Below are 27,007 nucleotides of genomic sequence, written 5' to 3'. Positions count from 1 at the left end.
GGAGGATCCTTTTATCAGTCCTCCATAAAAGCAGAAGGCGTGACATTAAAACATAACTCCATAAAGACATTTCTGTGACAGGGTGAGATAATATGGCTCACGTATTCTGCTTTCTGAAGGTCTAAGTTAGACTCTTAGCTCAGTGCCATTATAGAATTCAGCAACTTGTTCATCACCAACACCATTCTCCACAATGAATGTCATCCTTCAGAGAGAGATGAAGGTCCCCTGTTTCCAGACTTGTGATTTGCCTTGGCCACATGTACTTCCCTTCCTTACTACCATTGTACTATAAGTCTGTGTCCACCTCCTCCTATACTCTGTATTTGTGAAAAGGTGTGTCCTTGGACTTGAGGAGGACACTTTGTAGCTATTATTTTTTGCTATGCCTTTTCAGTTAAAAAAAAAAAGAAGAAGAAGAAGAAATGAATATCCTGGCTATTGTTCATCCTTCGTTTTCTAATAATTTCTTGGAGTGATATCTTGACTCGTGGGTGAATTTAAGTAAGGCAGAGTTGCATAGTCATCAGCCTTGCTCTCTCTTACAGCTTCATTTAAGTCCAGTAGCAGAACAGAAATCAGAATCTGACCAAACTCTTAAATGCTCTTCAGCTACTTTCATGGATATTGGAACAAAATTTTTCACATCCACCTATTGCTCATGGGAAGTCTTCACATTCTTGGGGAAAACATGCCCCCGATTCACCAAGAGGCTTGAGGATTATCATTTACTCTCAACCTGGTGTAGCTTGGATGACTTTACCAAGGTATGGCTGCTGTACCCACTATAGTTTATTGGAGTCACAGGTGAGAGCTGGTGAGAGATGGTCAGCAAAAGTGGATGAGAAGCCCTGAAAAAGGCTTGCAAGACTCACACCAGAGGTGATAGTTGTCTCTGAACACCTCATATACCCCTTGGCTAATTATTAAGGGGAAGTCCAACAGAAAGGGCTTTTAAGCTAGTTTTTAGGAGGATAGGATTATTCCTATGACTTTGAAAGTAGTGGTAACTGCCCCTTTGTAGATCCAAACTCCCACTGCCAGTGTGAGTTGGACAAGTTATCCCCAAGTGGACATTACATGTGTACTTCCTTCTTTTCATTTAGGTGTATGTGTTTCACTATCAGCATAGCTTAAAAGGAAATCCATCACTCTGGGCCAGTAGCATCAGGAAATTTCCTCAATATCTATCACTTCTACTTCAGTTATTGCCCAAATTCTATACTTTCCTCATGTTCCCTACAGGATGAAGATGGGAATAAATGAGATGGAAAAGAGGGAACACAAGTTCCCTAGATTGTCCAGGAAATATCTTGCCAGATATATTTAATTCCTTCTTTGAGCCTTTGCAGAGGTCCTCTCTCTTCACAGGGATCTAATCTCTTCAGAGAATCTTCTCTCTTTGCAGGGATCCTTTCTCTTTGTGGGGATCATCTCACTTCATAGAGATCCTCTCAAATATTCCTGATGTGGATTTCAAGCAGAAGTTGATAGACCTAAAGCACAGGTCTGACAATCCTGAGGTTAAAAAACTCTAGTTGCTCCTTTTTGCATCTGTGATGAGATACAAACTACTCTGACTTTTACAACTCATCAGTCTGTCTTCCGAGGCTCTTCCTTACAAACTCTGCATTCTGTCCCATCCAGGCCATCCCTCATCCACAATATCCTATCTCTCATTATTTTGCATAGACCATCTCTGTATAATCCCTTTTCCCCTTGGCTTCATGAATGAACAGATTTCCTTATAGGCTCACCTCAGAGGTCACTTCTTACAGGAAACTCATCGCCAAGTTTCTATCATGCTGCACAAATCATGTTGTCTTTACTTTGTAAACATTTTATTTTTTTTTTATGTGCTTATAGTTTTCCTCAAAAGAGCATAAACTCCTTGAGGTCAGGGATTTTTTTTAAGAAAATGCTTATTAAATGAATAAACAAACAATTGTACATTCTGTAACAACATATTGCTTTCTTTCTTTCTTTTTTTTGAAAGCAGAAAATTCTGTTTAGTTTCTCAATTAAGGGCAAGCATCTAGATCTAAAGCAAATTTATTGCATCCAAGTTCCAACAAGTGCTTTAGGACAGATATAAAAATAACAAATAATATGGAATATGTAAGTGGTACAAGCCATGAGTATTATGAGAACCCTGCGAGCTATGGTGCTTTCTCAGGGTAGGTGAAAATTAATTCAGCATTCTGCAGGATGAAAAGGACAAAGGAGTCTGGGGACAGGGGAACAGATTTTCAAAATTGCCTAGGTTTAAGTTGTTAAGGCCAGAATAACTGTAATGGAGAATGTAATAGGGTAGAAAAATGTAAAGAAAAAGATAAGCAGCACAGATTGTATAACTGCTTCGTGGCATTGGAGGGAAAGTAAGATCTTTTCTTTCTCCATGGTGTTTTTACCCTTATGAATAAGGATTAGTAAGGATTAAGAAATTATATATCTTATATCATCCATATTGTGTACCGACCGGCAAAAATCCTCCCTACATGCTAAACGAGAGATATGAAAGAATTTTCTTCTATAATCTTTGTGCATGTATGGATATATATATAAATAGATCTCTAAATATATAATATAGATATAGATGTAAGTATATATAAAGACACATACATATACATATGTGTTTATAGCTGTGTATGTATATATTTTTATGTATACACACATACATATATATATATATAAAACATACCCATACACACCTAATATTTTTAGCATCCCTGATTTCTTTGGCATGGCTATTTCTCACTATATAGAATAGTTTTCCTTTATATCTTAGTAAATGTTAAATCAGGAATTACTATAGCTAAAAAATTATTAATCACCAGGTGACTAGCCTCTCTGAACATAGCTAGATTGGTCATTGAAACCAAAAGTGCTCAAGAGTCAGCAAGTCCAGATCTGCTGCCTTTCCATTTTGGTAGAATTTGTGTAAACATGTACTGTTCTGGCACATCCTTTTAAATCCTTATTCAGACTACCAAAAAGTGAAATGTAGAGGACAATAGCCACATGTATTTCTCTCACTACCATTGCACTTTACATCTGTACCTATTCTTCCTACCTCCTATGGTCTATATTTATGGAAAAGTTACCCCAGATGCTGAGGGAGATGCTCTGTAACTACTATTTTTGCTATGGCTCTTGAGGGCAAAAGGAAAAAGGTGTTCTGACTGATTGTTAAGAGGAAGTCCAACAGTAAAGGCTCATGGGATAATGTTTAGGGAAATAGCCACCTACAGGACTATCTCTGTAACCTTGAAAGTAGTTAACAGCTACCTCTCTGGAGACCCAAACTACTAATTCCAGGGTGAGTTGGACAATTTGGCCTCAGGGGACATTACATGTATACTTCATTCTGAGTTGAATTTTGACTCATTCCTAGTTTTTCCACTGAATACCAATGGAATTTTGGTGAATTCATTTCTCTTCTCTGGGTCTCAGGTTCCTCCTCTCTAAAATGAGGATGTTAGACCAGATGGCTTCTGAGGTATATATTTGTGATCCTGTGGTTTGTGTAGGCTCCTAAGGAATAGGGAGGATTCAAAAAAGTAAAGAGAATAAAAATGAACATTTCAAGTGCTGAGAAGTATTAATAAAGGCCCTAGTCACAATGACTTATTGTGATGCTCACAGACAGGTATGTTATATTTTAACCCCTGCCCCCAAGGTTCTCCAATCCCTTAAGGTAAGAGTGTCTAGTGTCTATACCATTGGCTGACGACCTCACCCCTTGTATTCTCCCAGTTTGGGGTCCCCAGAACCCTAGTTTCATTTAACTACTTAACAATAAGATTAGCTTTAAAAGGCAGAGGGGAGATCTTCAAAGGTTTAGTAAGAACAAACATAAAAATTCTTCTCCCCTCCCAACACCTGGGGAAACAATTTCCTCTACACTCCCTTCACTATTTGGTGAGGGGAGAAGCATTAGGTTCATAGTTTAACTCAGTTACTATATATCACAATTCCCCCGAGTTTCAAGTTCAAAGTTCCCCCAGACTTGCATTCCAGCACCCCGGCTTCTCCGAGTTTTCTTGCTGAACTAAGCAGCAACATCTTGCCTGAAAATTTGACTTCAAGATTACCATAGCCTGAGCTTTTGGCTCCAGGGATTCTGCTGCCTACAATTAGAACTGAAAAAAAACAATAAAATAGAGAAAACCCAAAGTGATTCTCAGGACCACAGAGCCAAAAAAGGAAAAAAAGAAGATAGACCATCCTCCCACACACAGCTTAATGCATAGTGCCTATGGTTAGCAAGACATTCTTATCTGGACACAGCTGGAAAGAACAGAAATATAGGCTGATGGTCCCAGCCTGGTAAGATTCAGTGGAAAGAGACTGCATCCATCTACATGGTAGAGAAATATATAATATCTTCTCCCAGATGCAGTTTTCTGGCAGCTTCCACATGGATACCTCCATCCTAGGGGATCTAGGTATGTACCAAGTCCCACTGCATAACAAAAAAGTAAAAATACATAAGGGATATTCTCGAAATTCTTAGTAGATCAATCAAATTGGAGTACAGTGTAGGGAATAGAAAGAGATTGGGGCTGAATTGTGGAAGTCCTTCCAAGCTAAGCTAAGGATTTAGGGCTGTAGCCTATGGATTATAAAGCTACCAAAATCAGAAGAAATAAAAGGTCAATAACATCATCACAGCCCCCTACTTCATCTTGACCCCATTGATCCCACTACTAATCCCTATTCATCTTGGTGTATTATTTAGATGATGGATGAACTCAGTTCCTAAAAATGCCAGCTAAGAGTATTGATTGGCAGCCAGCCCTCCATAAAATCACAATCAAACTGGTCAGCTACTGGCTAGTTGGTGACCCAAGTAGACCATGAATTCCATTAAATGTTTTTAAAACAGGAGAATAACAAAATGAAAGAACCTGAGTACAAATAACTATACACCCCTACACACACAGCTTCTATAAATACCCCATGTTATAGCCACTTGCTTCCACGTCCACCATATGAGTTCTCCAGGGTAACTTCTTTGGGGAAAGATAAAAATTGTTTCACCTAACTCGAGTTCATGTACTTTAATACAAAAATGCTGAGGCTTTCTTCTCTCACCAGTGAATAGAAAATGAGATAATTCCAGCTAATACAATTACATGCATCTAAAATTGCCTAGCCATGCATGATGATGATAATAATAATAATAATAGTATTAGTATACTTACTACGTTTTATGTGTTGGGCCCTATGCTTTACAGTTATCTCATTTGCTCTTTAAAACAACTCTAGAAGGTAGGCACTGTTATTATCCCAATTTTATGGTTAAGGAAACTCAGCAGAGGGAGACCAAAATTAAGTGACTTGCCCAAGATCATACAGTTTTTATCTTAAGTGGGATTTGAATTCAGGTTTTCCTAATTCCAAGTCTGGTATTTTATTCACTGTGCCAGCCATTTGTAATCAGAAACTAAACTGCAATGGTATCACCTGTGACTATCACTTAACAAATATTTATTGAATTCCAGGTGGGGAAAACAAAAAACAAATGGAAGCTTCATTTGTAAACCCAAGAAATTTGTCATTTGTATGGAAGTAAAATGGGAAAGATGGTTAATGATGATAAGAATCTTATAACCAAAGAAGGGGCTATTACAAGAGTTGATTTATTTGAAGACACAAGTCCCAAGAGAAAAGATAGCTTAATGTTCCTATGATTAGAAGTCTGACTTAATATTCCCTTCAGAAAGATCAGGGAGATCTGCTTGGATCTGCAAGTAGCTGCTTGTACCAGAAGTTATTTCAGTGTGATCAACCCCAAATGGTAGCCCCTTGGAATGGTGTGTACTAAATTAGCCCATGAATCAAGGAACAGGTTTGGGAATAGTCCTATATTCACAGTGTTGTGAACTGCAGTGTAATCCCAGAGGGACATCAGCTGTAAATACTGAAAATGATCTTTTCTCATTTCTCACTTTGTTCAGGGTCAGAGGGAATTGTTTTCCACAATCTTTGTTAAGTCTGCAGATGGAACGCCTACAGTGACCCCTTGTGGCATATATGCCCCATACTCCTCCAGACAGAGAAGCTCTGGTGATTTTATCTCCTGATTGAATGTGTAATTCTTCAAGGCCTTCTTTGAATGCTTTTTGGGAATTGTCCACCAACTCCATAGGGTATAAAAGACTAGGATATCCATTAGTGCTAGAATTTAAAAAAACAACTTTTGAAAAAATAGAACTAAAAGGAGTCTATAAGCAGCAAATCTATTCTTGTACTAGGACTATTCCTAGCAGTCTGCCCTCGTCTTAAAGATAATAATAGCTCACATTTTTGTAGTACTTTAAGATATATAGAATACTTTTCTCAAAAAAAACACAAGGTCATTCTTGCAAGTATTATAATTCCCAATTCTTAGATGAGAAAATGCACAGAGAGACTGAATAACTTGTCCAGAGTGACAAACTAAGAAATGTCAGAGCTGGGACCCAGGGTCTTCTAGCATTTTGATCCAATATTCCTTTCACTACGTCATACTACTGCATCTATGAAGGAAGATAATCCAGTCATCCTCAGTGAGTTATCAAAACCTTGGGAATTTGAACCTTGCCTTTAAAAATGTGTCACTTTGGGCCAATCATCTTATCCCTCTGGGTATAAAATAAAGGGGCTTGGACAAATGTTTTAGTGCCCAGATTTTTTTAATTCTAAATTTGCTAGCAGCAGGAGTGTTTTTACCTCCTTGAGTCATTCAGCAAATTCCCTTAGGCAATAATGGAAGGTCATACAAGGATTTGGAAAGATTAAAGCTATTTTTTCTATTTAAATAACTAGTTATCTTAGCAACTAGTTGTATTATTTTCTTTGCATGCACAGTATACCAGAGTATTTAATTTGCAAAGCATTTATTGACTAGGGGAGAGCATTAGATATTTCAAATGGATTTTCAATGTAGCTAGAACTACTTCCTTTTGGCAAAATGGTTCCCCTGCTTGTCCCAAATGAGCCCACATTTTTATAGATGGTTCTGAGGGACCATTGCTATTGAAATGGAGCCCTATCACCCAAATGCATAGTAACTTGGTTTTATAACTTGTCTCAACTGCCATTATAATATAGTTACATTCAAAAATTAAGTATTCATTATGTGCTAAGTTCTAGAGAAACAAAGACAAAAATGGAATAGTCCCTGTCCTCAAAGAACTTATATTCTACTGTGAGGAAAGCACATGGACAATATAGATCATATCAGTGATCATTGTCTCCAAAGCTGGGTTTAGATGCCAAAGCGGAGAGGTGAAAGTCCCCACTACATTTCCTCTTTTCACTTGTGGTATATTGTGATTTGTATTCCTTCCTTTCTTTTTTTGTCTTTCTTTCCTCCTTCATTTCTTCTTCCTTCCTTTCTTTTTTGTTTTCCTTCCTTTTTCCTCATCTTTCCTTTTTTTCTTTCTTTTTTCTTGCTTTCTTTCTGCTCTGCTTTTCTGTCTTAATTTATTTATTATCTCATTCTGACAATCAATCCCAGGCAACCGAAGCTTCTTAAGAGCAGCTTGTAAGTGCCAGTGATGTTGTTAGCTAAAAGCTACTGAGAACAAGATTCATAGTCTCTCTGAAAAACTTCCTTTCTGTGTTTCCGTGGCTTCAGGACCTCCCTACAAGTTGGCATCCCTAAAAAAAGGTCTCTGTGTCTCCAGTGCCATTGTTAACTATATCCCTTTCTATAATACAGTCAGACTTCCAGACTGGTGTTTTTGCCATATTTTAGCCAGTAACCTTCAATTGCCTGAGATCTCATTCCCAGTTACCACAATTAGCTCTTCATTATGCAAGGGTTTGGAAAGCACTCAGGCTACACTGATTAAAATGAGAGTTTTATGCCAAGTGTAAAATGTAAAAGTATAAAACTATATATTGTGAAAACATCTACTGCACAACATATGCCATAGTAAAAGTGCATGCTTAGGATGGTATGATATCAAATTCTACCCTCTTTGCACCAGTTACTATACAAGGCTCTCTTATCTGCCATCTTTCTCTTATAATTAATACATGCCATTCTCAAAACAATTCCTTCTCAGGAGATTGATTGAAGCCTTCCATCACTAGCCAGCCATTTATTTAAATCTTTGGTTGAACTGGTCTACTATTTTATATGTAGATAAACCATGGGGCATGAACAAAATCACTCAACCCATCTGAACATACTTCTAATACATACTCCAGTGTAGCCAGTAGCTTTCAAGGACTTCAAAAGTGATTAAAGACTTTTTTCCACACTTGAGCTAAAGCCTATGAATAATATAACCAAGAAACGTATCTTTCAGATATCATACTTCAAGTGGAAGGGAGTGGTGACCAGCTCAGACCTTCCACCACTAGAGGTATTACATATTCTGAGACTTCTTTCACATCAGAAGAAATGAGCTCCAGCCATCCATCCTGCATTCATTTAGTTTTCTTTTCAATCAGGGATACACTATGCAATAGAAATGTTAAATGTTGTTTGTAGGTCAACATATCTCAATGGCTTTGTGATTTCATCAATGTGAGTCCTCTGTCCAACTGTGTAGAACACAACCTAATCATTTTTCTCATCCTTTATAACTCTTGAATTGTTCTCCACAAGGATTTTGCTCAATATGCTAAAGGTCTTCTTCATGTCTAGGATATCAACCCAAAGCATGGGCTGACCATCTACAGCAGACTATTACAGAAAGCTGTAGCTTTCTCTTGCAATATAACCAGTCTTTTTTTCCCCATCATTTCCATAATTCCATCATCACTTTGATATTATATTTTATGATGGATTTCTTTTGTTGTTATTACTTTAGTGTACACTTCATCTTTCGTCATATAATGTGCTACCACTTAATCATGCTCTCCTTGGGTTTTTCCATTGTCATTTGGTTTGATTCATAATTTTGGCTCCCCAGAGACTATAGAATTATCATGTCCATGATTCTCAGTCATTACTCTTGAGTTAATGGTTTTAGGCTATCATCATGAGAGCTAGAGGAAAGGTGGTGATTCCACACTTTGATTTACCTGGAATATGCCATCTGATCTCTCAAGGTGCCTCAGGACTGGATTGCCCACCTCAGGAACTTCAAAGGTCTTTTAATCCAATCCCTTAAGTTATAGTAAATGGAATGACAGACTTAAAGCAGAAAGGATCCTAGAAGTGTTCTATTCAGTCCCCTCATTTTACAAATGAAGAAAATTGGACACAAAACTGTTAAGTGACTTGCCTCAAACTGCACAGATAATAGTGAAGCTGAGATTTGAGTCCAGTTGTAGCACTTTATCCAATATGCCACACTGCATTTCAAAAAAAAGTGTATATAAAGTTGTCATTTTTACATCTCTGAGGTTAAGGACATGGCATCCTGTTCCTACTCTCCAATTCCTACAATTTGGAAAATCTGCATAAAATGTTTTGAACCTCCCTTCTTACCAGAGAAGTCTGGTGGGTTTTTTCTTTTTTTTTTTTAATGGGATGTTTAAATATATTATTGTAAAATTTGAGTCAAATATGTGGTCATAGATTATCTATAGGTCAGTATTAAGAAAAATACTTTTTTCATGTTGTCTGCTGGCCTTCACATGTCATTTACAGCTTCCACAAAACTAATTTGATAAACTGCCCTTCCAAACACACAATTGGTGGGAAAAAATTTATTAAGGATGTAGTATATATACATATGTGTGTATACATATATACATAAAACTCTATATTGGGGATAAAAAATAAAAATAAAATAATTTCTATTCTAGAGGAACCTCTGTTTTCCCTCTGTTCTACCCCTTACATATGTAGATGAAAAATATATACAAAATAATTGGAGTGGGGGAGAGGGAGAAATAAAGAGGGGTAAAAAGCAAAAACACTAGCGGCTGAGAAAATCAAAACAAATTTTCCAATTAAATGCCTTCATCTATATCTACATCTATAGGGGAACTTAATGTGGGGTATATAAACTTTTAAAAATTATCTTGATAATTGTATTTCAGCATAATAGATTTCCTTCATAATAACATATTTATGCATTTAAAAACATTTTTCTGGGAAGGGGTTCATAGATCCCATCAGACTGCCAAAAGATAGTAGGCACTATGCATTTTTTCGTCCACTTTGTTTTTCTCCTGTTGTGTTCTCAATGTGGATAGTTAGCGCAATCTCTTTTACATCACAATGGATTTTTCTGAAAGGGTTTTTTAATGTTCCAAGACTCAATATAGTTTTTATGATACCATCTGCTAACAGAGACATCTGAAGACCCTTGACATTAAGATAAAGCCTTTTGTTTGAACCTTTCATACTGTCATTTTCAAGGATGCTGGCAAATTACTTTAGTGCATATGTATCTCTGTTTTTGATGGCTCAATTAGTGCAGCAGATCATTATATAAAGTTCTCTTTCTCCGTTAGTCATGAAATCTCCAATGATTTTGTGATAGCAAAAGAGATACCTTTTCTGAGGAGAGACTGAGTTTGATGTACTGAGTCAAATGTTTTCTTGAAATCAATACATGAATACAGTAGCACCTAGTCATCTCTCAGTCAGTTGTGTGAATATAAAGATCCATCCCACTATAAAAAAATCACCAGTAAAAAAAAGGCCTTTTCATGTTTTCATCCAGACTGTCTTTGATATATGCACAGACCAGACATAACAGAGATTTTATAGAGATGAAAGAGCTTGTAACTGTGTCCATAGTTGCTAATGCTTTAATGGTCATCTTTTTAGGATAAATGCATCTTTGTCATTCTTTAGATTTTTCCTCTCTCTGATTTATCTTGAGTATAAGTAAATACCTAGGTGCTTTTATCATTGGTAATAGTAATATTATGTTGTTATTATATGTAAACTATAATCCCAATTCTATCCCTAATTCATCTTGATTCTTCTTACTAGCTTGGCTTATATCCAGGATCATTTTGCTTACATGTATAAATAGAAAATTGACCAAAGTATGATTTTCTCCTCCAGATGCACCATATAATAGTAACTTCTTTTCCATTACCATTCACTTGCAAATGGAAAATAATCATACAGAATGAAGCACATTTACTTGCATTGTATTTTGTGGTATATGTGAATCGCAGGCAAGCTTTTCCAAAAAAGAAGAATAAAAAGAAAAATGCAGCCTCCTTAAGGAATCTTCATCTATTTCTTAAAAATCCTGAAAGTTCCCTTTTACCAAAGAGCATCAGCTAAGCTCCATTAACCAGCATTAAATTGGAGCAAGGCACTGTCATAAGTGTAGCGCTCTCTAAAATTCATTATGAGAACAACCCATCTGGCTCAGGCAGCATAATCAAAATGTAATAAGAATTTTAGAGGTATACAAGTGTAGCAATATAAACTCTGGACTTAGTCTCCTATCCTACACGTGCACAAGTCTGGTTCACCAGAGCTCAGCTGGCTGTATCCCCCCCACCTGGGGTTCTAGGAATAACCTCAAGGGGCTGGGGCTGTTACTTCTAACTCTGTCCATTCAGGCACCCAATATATTGTGTTCTCCCCAATAACATTTACCACTTATAGTTAGTATTTTCTCTACCATTGATTAGAGCCCCAATATTATCTAAACTAGTTAGTATGAATTGTCTTTTTAAAGGAGATCTCTCCTGAAAAGATTTTAAAAGAACAAAAGCACAGTATCCTTACCCTACCACCAGCTCAAGACATTCTCTCATTTATCACCATGGTCCTGGGGGAGTGTAGGCTCAAACTAAAATGTGGTTGCTACAAAGCAGTCTCCCACAAAGTTCCCAACCAAACGCAGCACGAAGAGTCACTTTCGCTTGCTGCTGCAGCTGTTCGTCCTTGGCTCTCGAAAAGGACCAGCACATCAGGGAGGTGATGCTATGACATGCAAGTGAATTGATTTAAGGGAAAGAGGGCTGGGCCAGGTCACCTGCCTCACTGTGCCCTCCAGAGCCATCTGGATCCAGTGGTAACATATAGGTCAAGATGACTGGAGATGGCCCTGGATGCAGTGGGAGACCTGGGCCTTTTTAAGCTAGGAAATTCTTATACATTTCCAATTCCATCTTAGCATACAACCCAAAGGTCTATGTTTCATCACACAGTAAGTTGACCATCAACAGTTGTATGCTCTGAAATAGAGTCAGAGTCCTCCATTTGATGTCATTATGGATTTTTGGAAGCAAGTTCTCCAAAGCAACACATGGGTCTCCTACATGTGTTCCCAGGATTCAACCTAAAATTGTTTATCTAAGTAATCTCTGAGACTTGTAAAGAAGAATCAAATTTTATTTGTAAAAGACTAAGAAAGACTTAGTCAGTCAGTATACTTTAAATGCATGACCCCTTAATTTAGACCCTTCATGCTCTATTTGGAGTAGAAGGAGTTGTCCATAGTCCCACAAGGAGAGCTGGGAGTGGAACCCAAGAATTTCTAGATCAGTGCTCTTTAACCACTATGGCATATGGACCTGGAAATACAGGTGGATTGTTGTGGCACTTAAATGTGCTTAAATAAAGGGCAGAGCCGTGAATACACTTGAGGCTTTCAGAAAAACTGGTTTTAGACAGAGGAAAGGAGTTTTAAAGCCAAAGAAGCAAAGAGAGGCTAGGATGGAAAAGCTGGAAAATGGACACATTCCCTGGAAAGTGACCCTATAGCTGTGAGCCCAGGAAAGGAGGGGTTTAGTTCAGAGAGATTATAGGGCAAAATCTGGGCAACCTACTGTGCTAGGATTGAAGTGACTGCAAAGTGTGCATCTCTATGAAGCTAATATAGCATTGAATTTATCTCTTCTCTAAGTCATCTATCTACTCATAACCTCACCAGAGATATTGAGTGATCTTGAGTTCTCAAAGGCCATGTTAATGGCCTAGCCACTCTTGCCAGTTCTAATAAGATTAAAAAAGGCTTTCATTATGACCAGGGATGTACCATGTGCCTATTGCCATCCAAAATCAGGCTAGCTAAGCACAAAGAGGCTCATTGCTCCAGGTTTGGCATCTGGATGATGAAATTTTGGCCAAAAATTTTGGGATCATCTCACGCATAAAATAAACTGGGATATGTCATGAGATACACACAGATGAAATCTTGGATCCCTTAAATATTGAAGTCCCCCAATTTCCACATACTGAAGTAATTTTGGTCCTCTAACACCTTAACTATCTGTGGATTCCCCTGTAAAGAATATAGAGGGAAAGGAAATGTGCCAGAAAAAGTCAGCGATGTTCAGGGCTTTGGAGGAAAATGTAGAGTCTCAGCTCCACTATTTTCTAGCAATTTAATTTTGGGTAAATTGTTTCCTCCTCTGTCTCATTTTACTTATCTATGAAGTGAAGGATTTGGCCTAGATATGGGGATTTTAGTCTGGGCTTTGCAAGATTTTTTTTTTTAATAATTGCGTTTACACATAATAGTCTTTCCTTTGTAACTTTATGTGTTTTATGCATTTAAAAACATTATTCTAAAGAAAGGTCTCTAGGTTTCACTAGACTTCCAAAGGGGTCCACGACAAAAAAACAGTTAGGAACCCCTTGGCCTGAATGGTCTCCAAGGTTTTTTCTCTCAGCTCTTAGTATTTTATGCTCCTGGTTTCTTTTCTGCTGTCAGCAGAAACAGTAGGGAGTCTTCTGTTTAGGGACTACCAGAGTAGTCACAATCTGGATCTGGATCTTCTTTTGTTTATGTTTTGCAAAGCTGATACAAATAAATCCCTTTTATAAAATTCACCTCTTCCCCTATAAAGAATCCTCAGGTTTTGTGTACAGTTATGAATATGAGCAAGCCTGGAGTAATTATCAGTCATAAGCATGCGTCTGAGTGGCTATCTGTCACACCCCTAGATCTGAGTTTGCCGCGGGAAGCAAAGGTGTTATACAAAATCCACACCAGGATGAATGGGGGCACAGACTAGCAGTCAGAGTGTGATTACTAGAACTGACAATAAATTTCAGCCATTAAGCGGGAAATGGTCTGACTGGGAAGCCAAAAATCTTTGCCTCCAAGCTGCTGACCATTGTGGTAATTGAGCTACCGGCATCATAAATCTCCCCAAGAAGAGACACTTGGACTTCTCAAACAAGGTAAAGTTGAGTGATGAATAGTTGTAGGAGACAGTTTAGCCCTAAGGAAGTCCAGAGTGGGTGTTTAGCAAATGAATCATTAGGTGGGTAGCCAAGGAAACCAAATAGAATGCCTCACTGGTCATGATGCACTGTCTGCCATGTCAGAACAATAGAGCTCCTATTGCCCCTCTCCCCTGTTCCTGAGAACAATTTTCAGGGCCTGGGGGGTTACACAGCCCTGGTTCTGGGGGACACAGTGCTTCCCAAATACACATTTACTCAACTCCTAGAGCACTGACAGGCAAGGAGAGAATAACTCTGATGCTGGGGTTTCTGTAGCCCTAAGCAGCTACAATGTGGCAAGCTTGGGGTGGAAGAGAATTAGTCAAAGGGGAAGAAGATCATGGACAAAAGCTTCTTGCAATTCAGTAGAGCTGAGCCAGAATTATCCAAGGAAGACACAGGGCAAAAAAGACAAGTGTGAGTGAGAAGCCATCGATGAAGGAACAGGACATTGAGTGTGTGGGAACTGAAGCTGTAGAGCCAAACCTCAAGTCTGAGATGCAAACAGGTTGGCAGGCTCTGGCCAGTGGTGACTGTAGCAACCAACTAAGCCAGCCCATCACCCAAGACAGGCCTGTGTTCCAACATCAGAGAAAGAAACTCTTCATGCATTTGTTTAAACTCCAAACATCTACATGGAGCAACTTCACTGGAGGGGTATCACCTGCCAACACCGGGGAGATTCAGCCTCCTCTTAGGCACCCCAGACAACCACTCCTTGACTACAGTAGAGTCGCATGAGCAAGACTAATTCTAAGCAAAATTGTGGAATCAGTGAAGACTGCCTTTGGTGCCTTTCCCCCCCAACCCCTTTCCCTCACAATGATAGCCCCTCTCTTTCCAGAGTCCTATGACATTCCCCCTTCTCCCTATCACAACCTTTAGCTACATATAAAGAACTAAATATACTACCTCTCCCCAGGAGTTTTTGTATTGAACAGGAATTAAAACTTAGAAAGATAAAATTTAACCATATTTCAGGGATCAGAAAGCTTTGGGGAAAATTTGGGGGACAAGTCCTTTGTATCAAAAGCAGAACAAAAGGAGGAGACAAGTTTGTCTACCTCGATGGAGTACCTATAGCTGGTCTCTGGGTCTATCTTGTCTAATAAGGTGTTCTGTTCCTAAAGTTGCAGGGGCTGGAAGGTCAGGCTGGGGTTTGTGCTTCTCTTGGGCTTACACTTCCTTGATTGTATTTTTGGTGCTTCCTCCACGTGACCTTCAGAAACACTACTGAAATGAAATCTTTTTTCCTTCTTAGTTTGGATTAAACTGGTGTCTGCTATTCCCCACAGATTAACTGTGTGATCTGACAAGCCAGGGAGGGTCATGGCTGCCCCTCCTGTTCCAGCCAAAATCCCATTCTGGAATATAGGACTCACTCCCTTCACCTCTTGACAAGGTGATGCAGAGTTTATGTACTGGGACTATAAAGTCCTAGTAAGGGGAGAACCTACATGTTGTAAATACCCTTTGGTTATGTTCTCTCCTTGTGTGCTTCCTCTCTCTTTTTTTCTGTTCCATTTGAGTGTGTAGTTCTTATTTCCATTCAAAGGAGGCTGCTGAACTAAGACATTTTCAGAATTAGAAATAGGCTGCCTTCTCAGTAGATGTGTAATGCATTTAAGAAGGACAGACAGACATTTGTTTTAGTTACCAAACCTATGCTTTAGGAATGAACATCATACCTTCACTGCTGATAACCAAGGAGTGTGTGTGTGTGTGTGTGTGTGTGTGTGTGTGTGATTTTTTCCCCTTTATTTGTCCCAGTTTCTAGCCTTGAAACCTTTATTAGTTTAGAATGGTTCTTTGATTGAGTTATAGAACCAATCAATCAATCAGAGGTACAAAATGAGGTGTGGATAAATTTTAGGCATCTCTATTGAATCAATTAATCAAAGGCATGAACTAGGTGTGAACAACCTAGTTAATCATTTTGGAAGGAGTGAAGTGCTTCTAGACATTGAATGATATAATGAAATGTATTGAGATGGGCTGAAAAAATTAAGTATACCTTTCTGCCTGTGTTTTTCAAAGAAGATTCCATCAGAAGCTTTCCAGCAAATATACTTGGAGTCAAATATCCAGAGTGTTGGCAAGGAAGGTGAGGGTTGAGCCCAGATGTGTCACTTTCCTGCCCTGTCCACACTGACTACATGGAGAGACTGAATCAATAATATAGAATGCATTTGACCAGGAGCTGAAAAAGAACAAACTAGACATGTAGAGAGAAGTGCAGCTTCAGTATTATACAAAAGCCCTAACCCTCAGGGACCAATGGGGAATGAGGTACCCACAAAGAGAGAAAAGAATATCATCCAACCAGAATTTGTGAGCTATCCTTGTGCTACATCTGGATTTTTAGTTTAAGAATGTGTCCCAGACTTTGGAAGGAATATTTTTATTAGCTTTAAATTAGTAGTAAAAATTTTGTTTTTAAAAGGTCATTCACTCCAGCTGACTAGCTGATTTACTGATAACCAAGAAAGAACACAATAATAGGGACTCATAGGAGATAATAATAGACGTCACGAATCTTCATGTAATCCCTTAGTACCTAAAACTGAGAAGTGGTCAGCTGCCCTCTGGAAATCCAACCTCCTAGTGTGAAGTAGGAGTTGGAAGAATGAGACAGGCTATATGGGGAAGCTATATGTTGTTATGAATCTGGTAACATGAACATTTCCCATTCAAAGAGCAGACAAAAAGGACTGAATATATGAAATCGTTATTCTTTATGTAGCTTGGAACTTTTTCTAAATCTTGGTTTCTTTCCAATGTAACATTATAGCTCCAACATTAGCCTACTTGTCCATGATTCCTACTGAATCTATTATTTTTCTATCATTATATCCTGTGCCCAAGAAAAAAGCTCATCCTTGTAACAAGTATATTTATATAAAGCAAATTCAATATAAAATATTCATATACTGATACTGTCTGAAAATGGATGTCTTATTCTGTATCTCTATTCCATCTTCTCACTGTCACAATGTAAGATGTAAACTAATTCTTAAAGTCTTTCATGGTTGTTGTGGTCATGATAGAAGTGTTCCCCTGATTTTGCTCACTTAACTCTCCATCAATACATACAAGTCTTTTTAGGTTTCTCTGAATCTGTCCATTTTGTCATTTTTGCAGATGAGTAATATTCCATTGCATTTATATGCCATCATTTATACATAATCTATTCCAGCTTTTTGTTACAACAAAAAAGAGCTGTCTTAAAAATGTTTGTAAATAAAAGTCTTTTCCCTCCATCTTTGACCTCTGTGAGTAATAGATATAGGAATGGTATCACTGTATCAAAGGGTATTCACAGTTTAATGACTGTAATCACTAATAGGAAATATAGTTCCAAATTGTAAAGTTTCAAATTACTTTCCAGAATAATGAGGTATCCTCATATCTTTATCAATCATACATTAGCGTGCCTGCTTTCCCACAGTTTTTAACTCTGCTCTACATGATTTCAGAGTGCTCTAACAATGTTTTGCCCCTCTCTGACTGTGGTCCTTTCATTTCAGCTTTTCACACGGCAGCTGCTTAGGCATGTGTATATTCACCTGGGTCTGTACAACCTGTCTCTTAAAAATCCGATTTCTCCTCCATGTAGCTCCAACTATTTCTGTTACAGTTCTTCTTCTAGAAGGAAGCTGAGCCTAAAACTACGCAGAGGTATCCCACTAACTCTTTCTGACACCAGGAGTCTCAATATAATTTTCTGCTATTTTTTTTACAAAAGAATATTAAGGGAAGGAAAAAGGGAGGAAAGTGGGAATTGAGGTTCTCATTTTTATTTGGAGGATTTTATTCTGTAAACTGATTTCTAGTGCCAGACCTTGCTGTCTGACTTTGGGCAACTCATTAAACATCTCTGAATCTCCTTGCCTTTTTTATAAAATAACAAACAACTTCCCTGCCTATCCCAATTGGTTATTTCAAGGACCAAATTCTTTTTTATTTTATTTTTAAATTTTTTAAATAATAATTTTCTATTTTCAAGATAATTTTCAACTTTCACCTTTGCAAAACCTTATGTTCCAAATTTTTCTCCCTCCCTCCCCATCTCCCCCTTTGACAGCAAGTAATCCAATATAAGTTAAACATTCAATTCTTCTAAACATATTTCCACATTTATCATGCTGTACAAGAAAGATCAAAAAGGAAAAAAAATGAAGGAAAAAAGCAAACAAATAAAACAAAAAGGTAAAAATCGTTGTGATCCACATTCTTTCTGGATGCAGATGGCTCTCCCCATCAAAATTCTGTTGGAATTGACCTGAATCACCCCATTGTTGAATAGAGCCAAGTCTATTACAGTTGATAATCACATAATCGTGTTGCTATGCAGCATTCTCTTGGTTCTACTCACTTCATTTAGTTCGTGTAAGTCTCTCCAGGCCTTTTTGAAATTATCCTGCTTATAGTTTCTTATAGAACAACAATATTCCATCGCATTCATATACCATAAGATATTCAGTCATTCCCCAAATGATGGGCATCCATTCAGTTTCCAGTGAGAAACAAATTCTTAAATCCTGTCTCCTCATGAAGGCTTCTCAGGAGTCATCTTTCTTCTATGAACTACCATTGTGTTCTGTTCCTTTCATTTTGTACATTTTCACCTTAGACCATTTGTCATGATTTATGTGTGCACATAACCTTCCCCACTGAACTATAAGCCCCATAAGGGAAGCAACCATGTCATATTCTTTTCTGAGGCTTCAACAACATCAAGCCTTGAACAAAGTAGACACTAAACCAGTATTCTTAACTACTTGCATGAATGAATTTTGAAAATAGTACTTCATTATAAAATATGGAGCATCATTATTATTAATCATTTTGAAGTGCTGTGAGCTCTTTAAAGGAAAGAATTCTATGCTTGAAAACTCTATCCTTATCAGTATGATGTTAGGAAATTTACTTCGACATATTGTATACATACTCACATAAGCACTTGTGATCTCATTGACATGGGCACTTCCTCCAAAGGTGGACTTACTATATACCATCATTATCTTTTCTTTCTATGATTATCATTATCTTAGACTTTTTTGTCATTGTTGCATTATACTGCAAGGATGTTATGTCCACTAGGAAACAGCTGAGGCACAGTAGAAAGAGCACTCACTCTGGATTTCCAAGGGCTTTGTGTTCAAATCTTGTCTTTGAAGCTGACTTGGACAATCCACAGCCTTTCTGAAGAAAAAAGTTGACGTGGATGGTCTCTGAGGTCCCTCCAGCTTTAGATCTAGAATCTCCTATGATCTTATAGGTCCCTCTTATTGTCCTTTAAATGACTTGCAAATTTGACTCCTCAGAGATTGTGGTTTATAACCCAATATCATCATGAGAACACTTGCAATGTGGATGCTGCCTCTAAAGCAGGGAATAATAGGAGGGATGTCCAGCCTGAGAACTGTATAAGGCCCACAAAAAAATTATTTAAGGCAACCATATGATGAGCTGAGAGCTAGTTACAACAACCTCCCCCTACTTAAGTTTTATAAGTTGATAATTTTGTAAGCCCCGTGAATGATATTATAAGTATCCAAATGCCCCTTCACAGAAAAAAAAAAAGTTTTCCTTCCCCTGTTCTAAAAGATGCACATTGCAATCCATCATTACTATCTTATCCAGTGTGATCCTGGTCTATGTCCTCCCATAAATCTGCTATGTTGGAAGACTTCCTCTAGCATTGACATTGTGTAGATAGGTACCAAAAAAGCAGATGGAATGTCCATCTGTTATTCTTCACTTCTGCTACATGAGCAACACAACTCCTTTTTATTATTATCATAGTGCTCTCTTCTCTGTCTCTGTCCCTTTCTCTCTTCTCTCTCTCTCTCTCTCTCTCTCTCTCTCTCTCTCTCTCTCTCTCTCTCTCTCTCTCTTCTCTCTCTCTCTCTCTCTCTCTCTCTCTCTCTCTCCTCTCTCTCTCTCTCTCTCTCTCTCCCCCGTATGTGTGTTTTAACATCTTATACAACCTTGCAACATTTTGTTGGAAATGTGTTATAACCTGTTTATACCCACTATGTGCCTCTCTGTTATTCCTTGGTTGACCAACAACTTGAATTCTTTAGAGATTGTAGTAAAGCATCATTGGAAGAAAATTGGTGTTTAAAGAATTAGCCTTTATTTTTAAGAAGAAGCTGGAGTACACAATGCAATGTCCCAAAGGCAATCCAGTCCACCAAGATGTATATGAACCAATTCTATGGGTTTTCCAGTCAATAGCATATCATAGTTAGAAGTATAAGCATTTTTCATCCATTTGGTTTTACCTATGCATGTAATTAAGCCAACCTCCTTTGAAAGATTATAAATCTCATTTAGGAGGCTCTTCAGTGTCCTAAAGCTTGATATGGTCGATGAAATGTAACAAACAAAAACCTCTGGAGCACCTCAATATAGGCAATCTCTTTTCCATTTGTACTCTTCACTAGATATACTTCACTAGTATGTTGATAAACACGTTGACAAGCATATCTCCCTTTATACTAATAATCATAGAATCATAGGACAAAGCTATCTCTGTTACTACATCTTTCAAGGAATTCTGTATGATTTTGACATATACATGGGAGACCTTTTTTTGGGAGACCCTTTAAGATGATATTTTGATCTACCAAATCAAATCAAGCAATAAGCATTTCTTACATAGCTATGCCAGGTGCACTGTGCTGGATACTTTTCATAGTCAACAAATAAACATTGTGGGATCTATACTTTTCAGTCAATTATGGAACAACTGTGTGAAGTAATAAGTTGTTGTAGATTGTTGTTAGTCAACTTTTTCCTGCTCCCTTCTCAACCCTTCAAGATGCCTTTCCTGTGTGCATCTAGTCTTTAAAAGGTTTTTACCTAGCCCCAATATATGAATCAATAATAATCAGTATACTCTTGCTTTTCTTTCTTTTTTACTCAAAATAAAAGGGTACTATCAATTGGGGGATGGCTGAATAAATTGTGGTATGTGATCATGATGGAATATTTTTGTTCTGTGAGAAATGATGAGCAGGATGCTCTCAGAAAAAAAAACTGGAATAAAATGTACTGTGTACACAGTAAAAGAAATGTTCTGGAATGACCAGCTATGAATGACTTTGCTATTTTCAGCAATACAATGATCCATGATAACTCTGAAGACTTTTGATGAAAAATGCTATCCATATCCAGAAAAAAGAACTGATTGTGTCTGAATACAGAATGAGACATACTCTCTCTCTTTTCTTTGTACTTTCTTTTTCTTGAGGGTTTTTAGAGGGGGGAGATCTATGGGGTTTTTTGGGGTAGATTCTTTCACAAGATGACTTTTGTGGAAATGTTTTGCATAACTTCACATGAGCTTTCTTAATGGGGGCTGGAGCTGGGGATAAGGAAGAGACTCTAAAACCCAAAATTTTAAAAACAAATGTAAGAAATAGTTTTAAATATAACTGGGGGAAATAAAAATATTAAAGAAAAAGTAAAAAAAATGGGGTACAAGATTTTTTCCAAGTATTTTAATTCTCCCCCATAAATACCTTGACAACCAAGATCCTTTGATACCCTCAAAGTTATCCCCTCTGTTTATACTTAGTCTGGTCCAATTTTTATTTTCTTTTGTGAAATTTCTGCTTCCTCATGCAGTACTTTAAAAACATGTAACTTTAATGTTACATGTTAGCTTTACTGCTATTAAAGGAGAAAAGAATTTGTTAGTGAAATATTCTCAGTAAAATAAGTTAGGTGCAAAAAAAAACAAGTAAAAAAAAATGAAAAACTTAGTGTTTAATGAACTCAAAGACCCCAAATAATGGGTTAAGGATTCACACTATTTGACAAAACTACTGATACTTACGTTTGGACTGACAGTTCACTATATGTACCAAGATAAGCTCCAGGACAGATATAAAAGGTCACGTCAAAAACAAATTGGAGAAGCAAGGAAGAAATTACCTTTCAAAGACTATGGATAGAAGGAAAGCTCATGAATAAATGAAGAATAGAGAAGATTACAGAAAATGAAATAGACAATTTTGATTACATAAAATTGAAAAACTTTTGCACACACACACAGAAAAACTAAAGCAGTTAAAATGAAAAGGGAAAGCATTAATGCATGGGAGTAGAGAATTCTTTGTATCTAATTATCTCCTAGAAAAGGTCTTATTTCTGAGACATATAGTACATTGTTTAAATGTATAAGAATGAAAAGCTATTCCCCAATTGTTAAATTATCAAAGGATTATTAATTTAATAGAGATATTTCTTATCATAAAAAATGATAAAAAGGCCAGTTTCAGGGAAATGTGGGAAGACTTGTAAGAGCTTACACATATTGAAGTAAGCAGAATCAGGAGAATAATTTATACAATATTATAAAAATGAACAGCTTTGAAAGATTTAGGAATGCTCATCAATTTAGTGACCAGCCACAAGTCCAGAGGAACAGTGATGAACATGCTATTTATTTACCTCCTTATAAAGAGATGATAGATTCAAGATATAGAATGAGACATATATTTTTAGACATGGTCATTAAGGAAATTTATTGTGTTTGTCTGTGTAAATTTGTCACGTTTTGTTTTCTTTTTTAAAGTTGTAAAGATAAAGGGGAAAAATTAGTCCTTATTAAAAAAGTTTTAAAAAACTAAGCACAGTGGGATCTTTTTCTCCTACATCTTTGTCAGTTGTTTTGGATACTATGTCATTTTTTTCTAAATGGAAAATTAAATCATCACTAAGAAAGTCAAGAAAGCTGCTCTACTATTGGGGATAAGCTCAGGCTTATGATTTGTTTGAACTTAGGAATTCTGAGGTATGGTACAACTAAAGTCAATTCATGTTGTGGGAGGTGCTGCTTCTCCCACGATTCTTGTCCTTATCTGCTCATTGGTGAAAAAGCCAAATGACCCTCTAAGGTGTTTTCCTGACCAAGAAGTTTCTGATTCATTTTGGTTCCATATAGACATTTTCTTCTTTTTTTCTTCTTCTTGTGACCTTGGCTAATATGACAGGTATTACAGATAATGCAATTGGAGACCAGGAATTAGACCCAGTGGAAGAGAAGTTACGTTCAAAAATGGAAGAAGAAAAAAAAAGGTATCACTTAATTCTTACTAATCATTTTACATATTGTCAATAAACTTTAACGAAATGGTACATAGTACTAATTCATGAAACATTCATGTTCTGTGATGAAAATACCAGAAATTCTCTCAAGAAGTTCCCATGTCTGTCATTGGTCTAGACAAGTAACCTCTGGGACCAAGAGATTGACAATGACCTCAAAACCCAATCTTTTTCCCCTTGTATTCTGTAATATATTTCTGTAGCAGTGAATCATAAGAATACACTTCAGTCAACTGTCTAGGACACTGAAGTTACATTATTAGAAAGTATGGAATGTCAAGATATAAACCTGGATAGTCAATTACAAGTATATGACTTATTCATAGAAGTCAGATTTCTGTATTAAATTACATAGACAGTTTAGTACTTAAGTCTGACTTCTTGGTTCTGATCTGTTTCATTAGGCTCATCCCAGAAGAAGACAGAGTCCTTTTTGGTATAAATACCCCAGATTCAGAATGTATTTGTGTTCCCTAACAGTCCCTAATAACTAAAAAAAATCTGCTTTCCTCCTTGGACCATCTCTGCAGAATTTCCAGTATTCCATCTGTCTCTTCTCCTGGACCATTTAACCCAGCTCAGTGCTCAGGAACTACTAATTTCCCTTTAGCAACTGAGGCAATCTTTTTTTTTTCTTTCTCTCTCATAATTTCGTTTTATTACCTTTTTTCTAGCCTATTCATCTTGTCTCTTCAATCTCTTCTCCTTCAATTACAGTCTTCCTTTGGTCATTCTTCTTGTTTCCAATATATCCACCCCAGGATTATTTTGTCTTTTGTTGGATAACTTCTGATTTACTTTTATGTAATATTAGCACCCCAAAGTCCACATTTGCATTAATATAGATAATGTCTGTCCTAGAATGAAAAGGGGGGCAGGGCAACAATTTATATATCTTTAAGAAAATTATTCATCACACACGCACACACACACACACACACACACGCACACATACACACACACTTCCTCACAGTACTAAAATATCTCACTTGGATTCTCTATCATGCTTTCAACTAACTGCCTCTGATGTCTGTATTTGTTTCCCCATAGTCTATCCTCACCAGCTCAGATTTTTTTGTGAATTCCCAGACATCAGAGGAAAAACTTAGATCCCACAGAAGTTCTTCCAGTGGTATGACGAGTACTCTGCTTTTGAAGCACCAAGCTGTATTGGCAACTCCCCCTGGGATCTGACAAGTGGAATGAACATTGACATAGGTCCCTTAGGTGGTGATTTTTGATGCAGCCAACATAATGATTCTGCTCCATTTCTCCACAGTTACAAAAATATGTTCACTCGCCTGAAAGGCCTAAAGGTTGAAATCGAGCACCTGCAGCTGTTAATGGAGAAAGCCAAGGTGAAACTGAAAAAGGAGTTTGAAGTTTGGTGGATAGAAGAGGCAGCAAATCTACAGGTACCTTGTAGCCACCCCCCTGCACCCCTAGCCACTTGTCAGAAAAATGTCAGGGCAGTGCTGTGAGGGGAAGCCTCCAGCGGGCAAGTGGCTTTTAGCCTCACTTCAGGGGGTGTAGGCGTAGAAACTGACCCTTCCTGGGAAAAGAACAAACCTAGAGAGGTCTCCTACCCCTTGGTAACTCTTAGTTCTCATAGTCTGGTGAAAGGCTATTCTCTTAAAATGATGATGAGTGCAGAAAGTTAACACTCAATCACTTCACTGTTTCAATGGCTAACAAGCATTTTGTACACAAAAAACAAAAATGTAAAAATGAAAAATCAAAAGAGCCACCATTACTTCTCATATGATTCTTTCTAGGACTGCCATAAATGCTAAATTAAACTGTCAAATTAGTATTAGTGTTAAACAGTGGAATGGTGAGAATGTGTGCATGTATTTGCATAAGTATACAAATATATAATGTGTATATATGAAAACATGTATATTCATATATATTTATGTGTGTACTTATATATACACATATATTTATGTGTATATGTGTGTATGTATACACACATATATATAACCTTTTAAGTTTCTTTGCATCTTGTGTTTTGTTGTTGTTTTTCAGATATGTCACCATGTGATTGGTGAATTTTACAGATGTAAAGAATTTTATAGCTAGAGACTATATATATTATCCAACATTTTTCTTTTACAAAACAGCAAAGTGACCCAGAGAAATTAGGTGATTAGTCCAAAGACAAAGTCCTCAGTAGAGCCAAGACCAGAACCCCATGTCATGTCAAACAAAACTGCTGATGCATCCTAACATACTGCCACAGAACTGCCTGAGTCACTGAGAGGTTACTATGTATTGGATTTGAATTCAGATATTCCTAACTCCAGGTAACCAGACCCTGAAACATATTACCTTGGGAGATTATGTACCATCATTTATTAGAGACCAGATAAAACTCAAGTGGTACAAGTCCTACTAGGCCATCTCTCAGATTCCTTTTAGCTCATGTCCTGTGAATCTTACAGCAGGAAAGCAAACTAGTTGGTATGTAGGGTTCTGATTTCAGTGCTCAGTCTTGACTTATGATCTGAAGCTCTAAAGTTAATAGGCAACCCTAGATAGCCCCAACTCTGATAGATTTTGGGTTCCTAAAACTAGAATAGAGCTCTAAAAATGTCTGTACCTAAAATAAAAGACTGTGTGGAGAGCTATGGCAGCACCCCAGAGGATATTCATCTTTGTTATGTTAGTATTTGAGGGGAAGGAGGAAGGAGAGATGGGGAAGACTGGTCATTTGTAGCATCCTTTTAAGTTTCTTTTTTCGCATATGTTTTCTTATTTGATCCTCACAACAATCCTGTGAGATAGGTAAGATATATTCATCCTATTTGATACTGAAGAGGGGAACTAAGGACCAAGGGAGTTAAGTAACTGCCCAAGAATACTAAACTAATCAATTCTAAAGTTGGGACTGGAGTCTTTATTAATAATAACTGACATTTCTATAGTGCTTTAAAGTTGTCAAACCTTTTTGTTTATATTATTTTATTTGAGCCTCACAACAACCCTGTGAGTTTTACAGATGAGGAAGGCAAGGCTCAGAGAGGTTAGGTAATTGTCCACAACTAGTAAATGTCACAAGTAGAATTCAAAACTGAGTGTTTCACTGCAAGTTTTGCACTCTATCCTCTGTGTCATCCTGCCTAATGGTTCCCAATACATGCTTATTCTTCTAGAACAGAAAAGTCAATACCTTCTACCCCCATGTGCAAGCTCCTGGATTTTGTCCCAGACCCACCTCCAACATAACAGTTTATTTGAATTGCCTTCAATGTGAATTTCTAGCACCAAATCTCATAAAAGCTTAACATTCAATTACACAAATACTAGGATATGATAGCAGGGCAAAAACATGCAAAAGGAATGCTTGGATAGTCCAGAAACTGGAAGTACTACAGTACTTTACAAATATTATCTGATTTGATCCCCCCCCAAAAAAAAACCCTGGCAGGTTGGTTATATTAATAGTGGGGATTCTCAATGTATCTCTTCTCAGACCTAAGTCAATTGAATCAACAAATAAAGATTTTTCTTTTGAAAAGAAATGAAGGATCTGTATATAATAGCCCTTTAGAGACTATTAAAGGAGAATGGAAAAAATATGCCTATTTTCAGGTGAACATGGCATTTTCATTAAAATTATCATTTATTAGAGCATAAAACCTATCAAAAATCCATAAAACAAATAATTTAATCATCTTTTAACAAATCATGATGGCTCAAATAAAATAACATTAATAAAAAGGTTTGATAATTTTGAAGCACCATAGCTTTTGAACTGATTAGATTTGCACAGATAGG

General features: G+C 37.2%; 1 protein-coding gene across 7 annotated transcripts in view; it reads left to right on the top strand.

The window, feature by feature from the left end:
• KIF6 (kinesin family member 6) overlaps positions 1-27,007 on the top strand; it is a 463,312-nt gene that overhangs the window by 396,732 nt on the left and 39,573 nt on the right. For all 7 annotated transcript variants that reach the window (XM_051996888.1, XM_051996884.1, XM_051996886.1 and 4 more), the window contains exons 17-18: positions 23,113-23,197; positions 24,507-24,642. In XM_051996888.1, coding sequence (XP_051852848.1) covers positions 23,113-23,197; positions 24,507-24,642 — 221 coding nt within the window. The remainder of the gene's footprint in view (positions 1-23,112; positions 23,198-24,506; positions 24,643-27,007) is intronic.

This window comes from Antechinus flavipes, chromosome 4 (genome assembly GCF_016432865.1).
Source record: "Antechinus flavipes isolate AdamAnt ecotype Samford, QLD, Australia chromosome 4, AdamAnt_v2, whole genome shotgun sequence".
Lineage (NCBI taxonomy): Eukaryota > Metazoa > Chordata > Mammalia > Dasyuromorphia > Dasyuridae > Antechinus > Antechinus flavipes.
The sequence above is the reverse complement of the archived record's forward strand: the minus strand, read 5'-3'. Positions and strand labels throughout refer to the sequence as shown.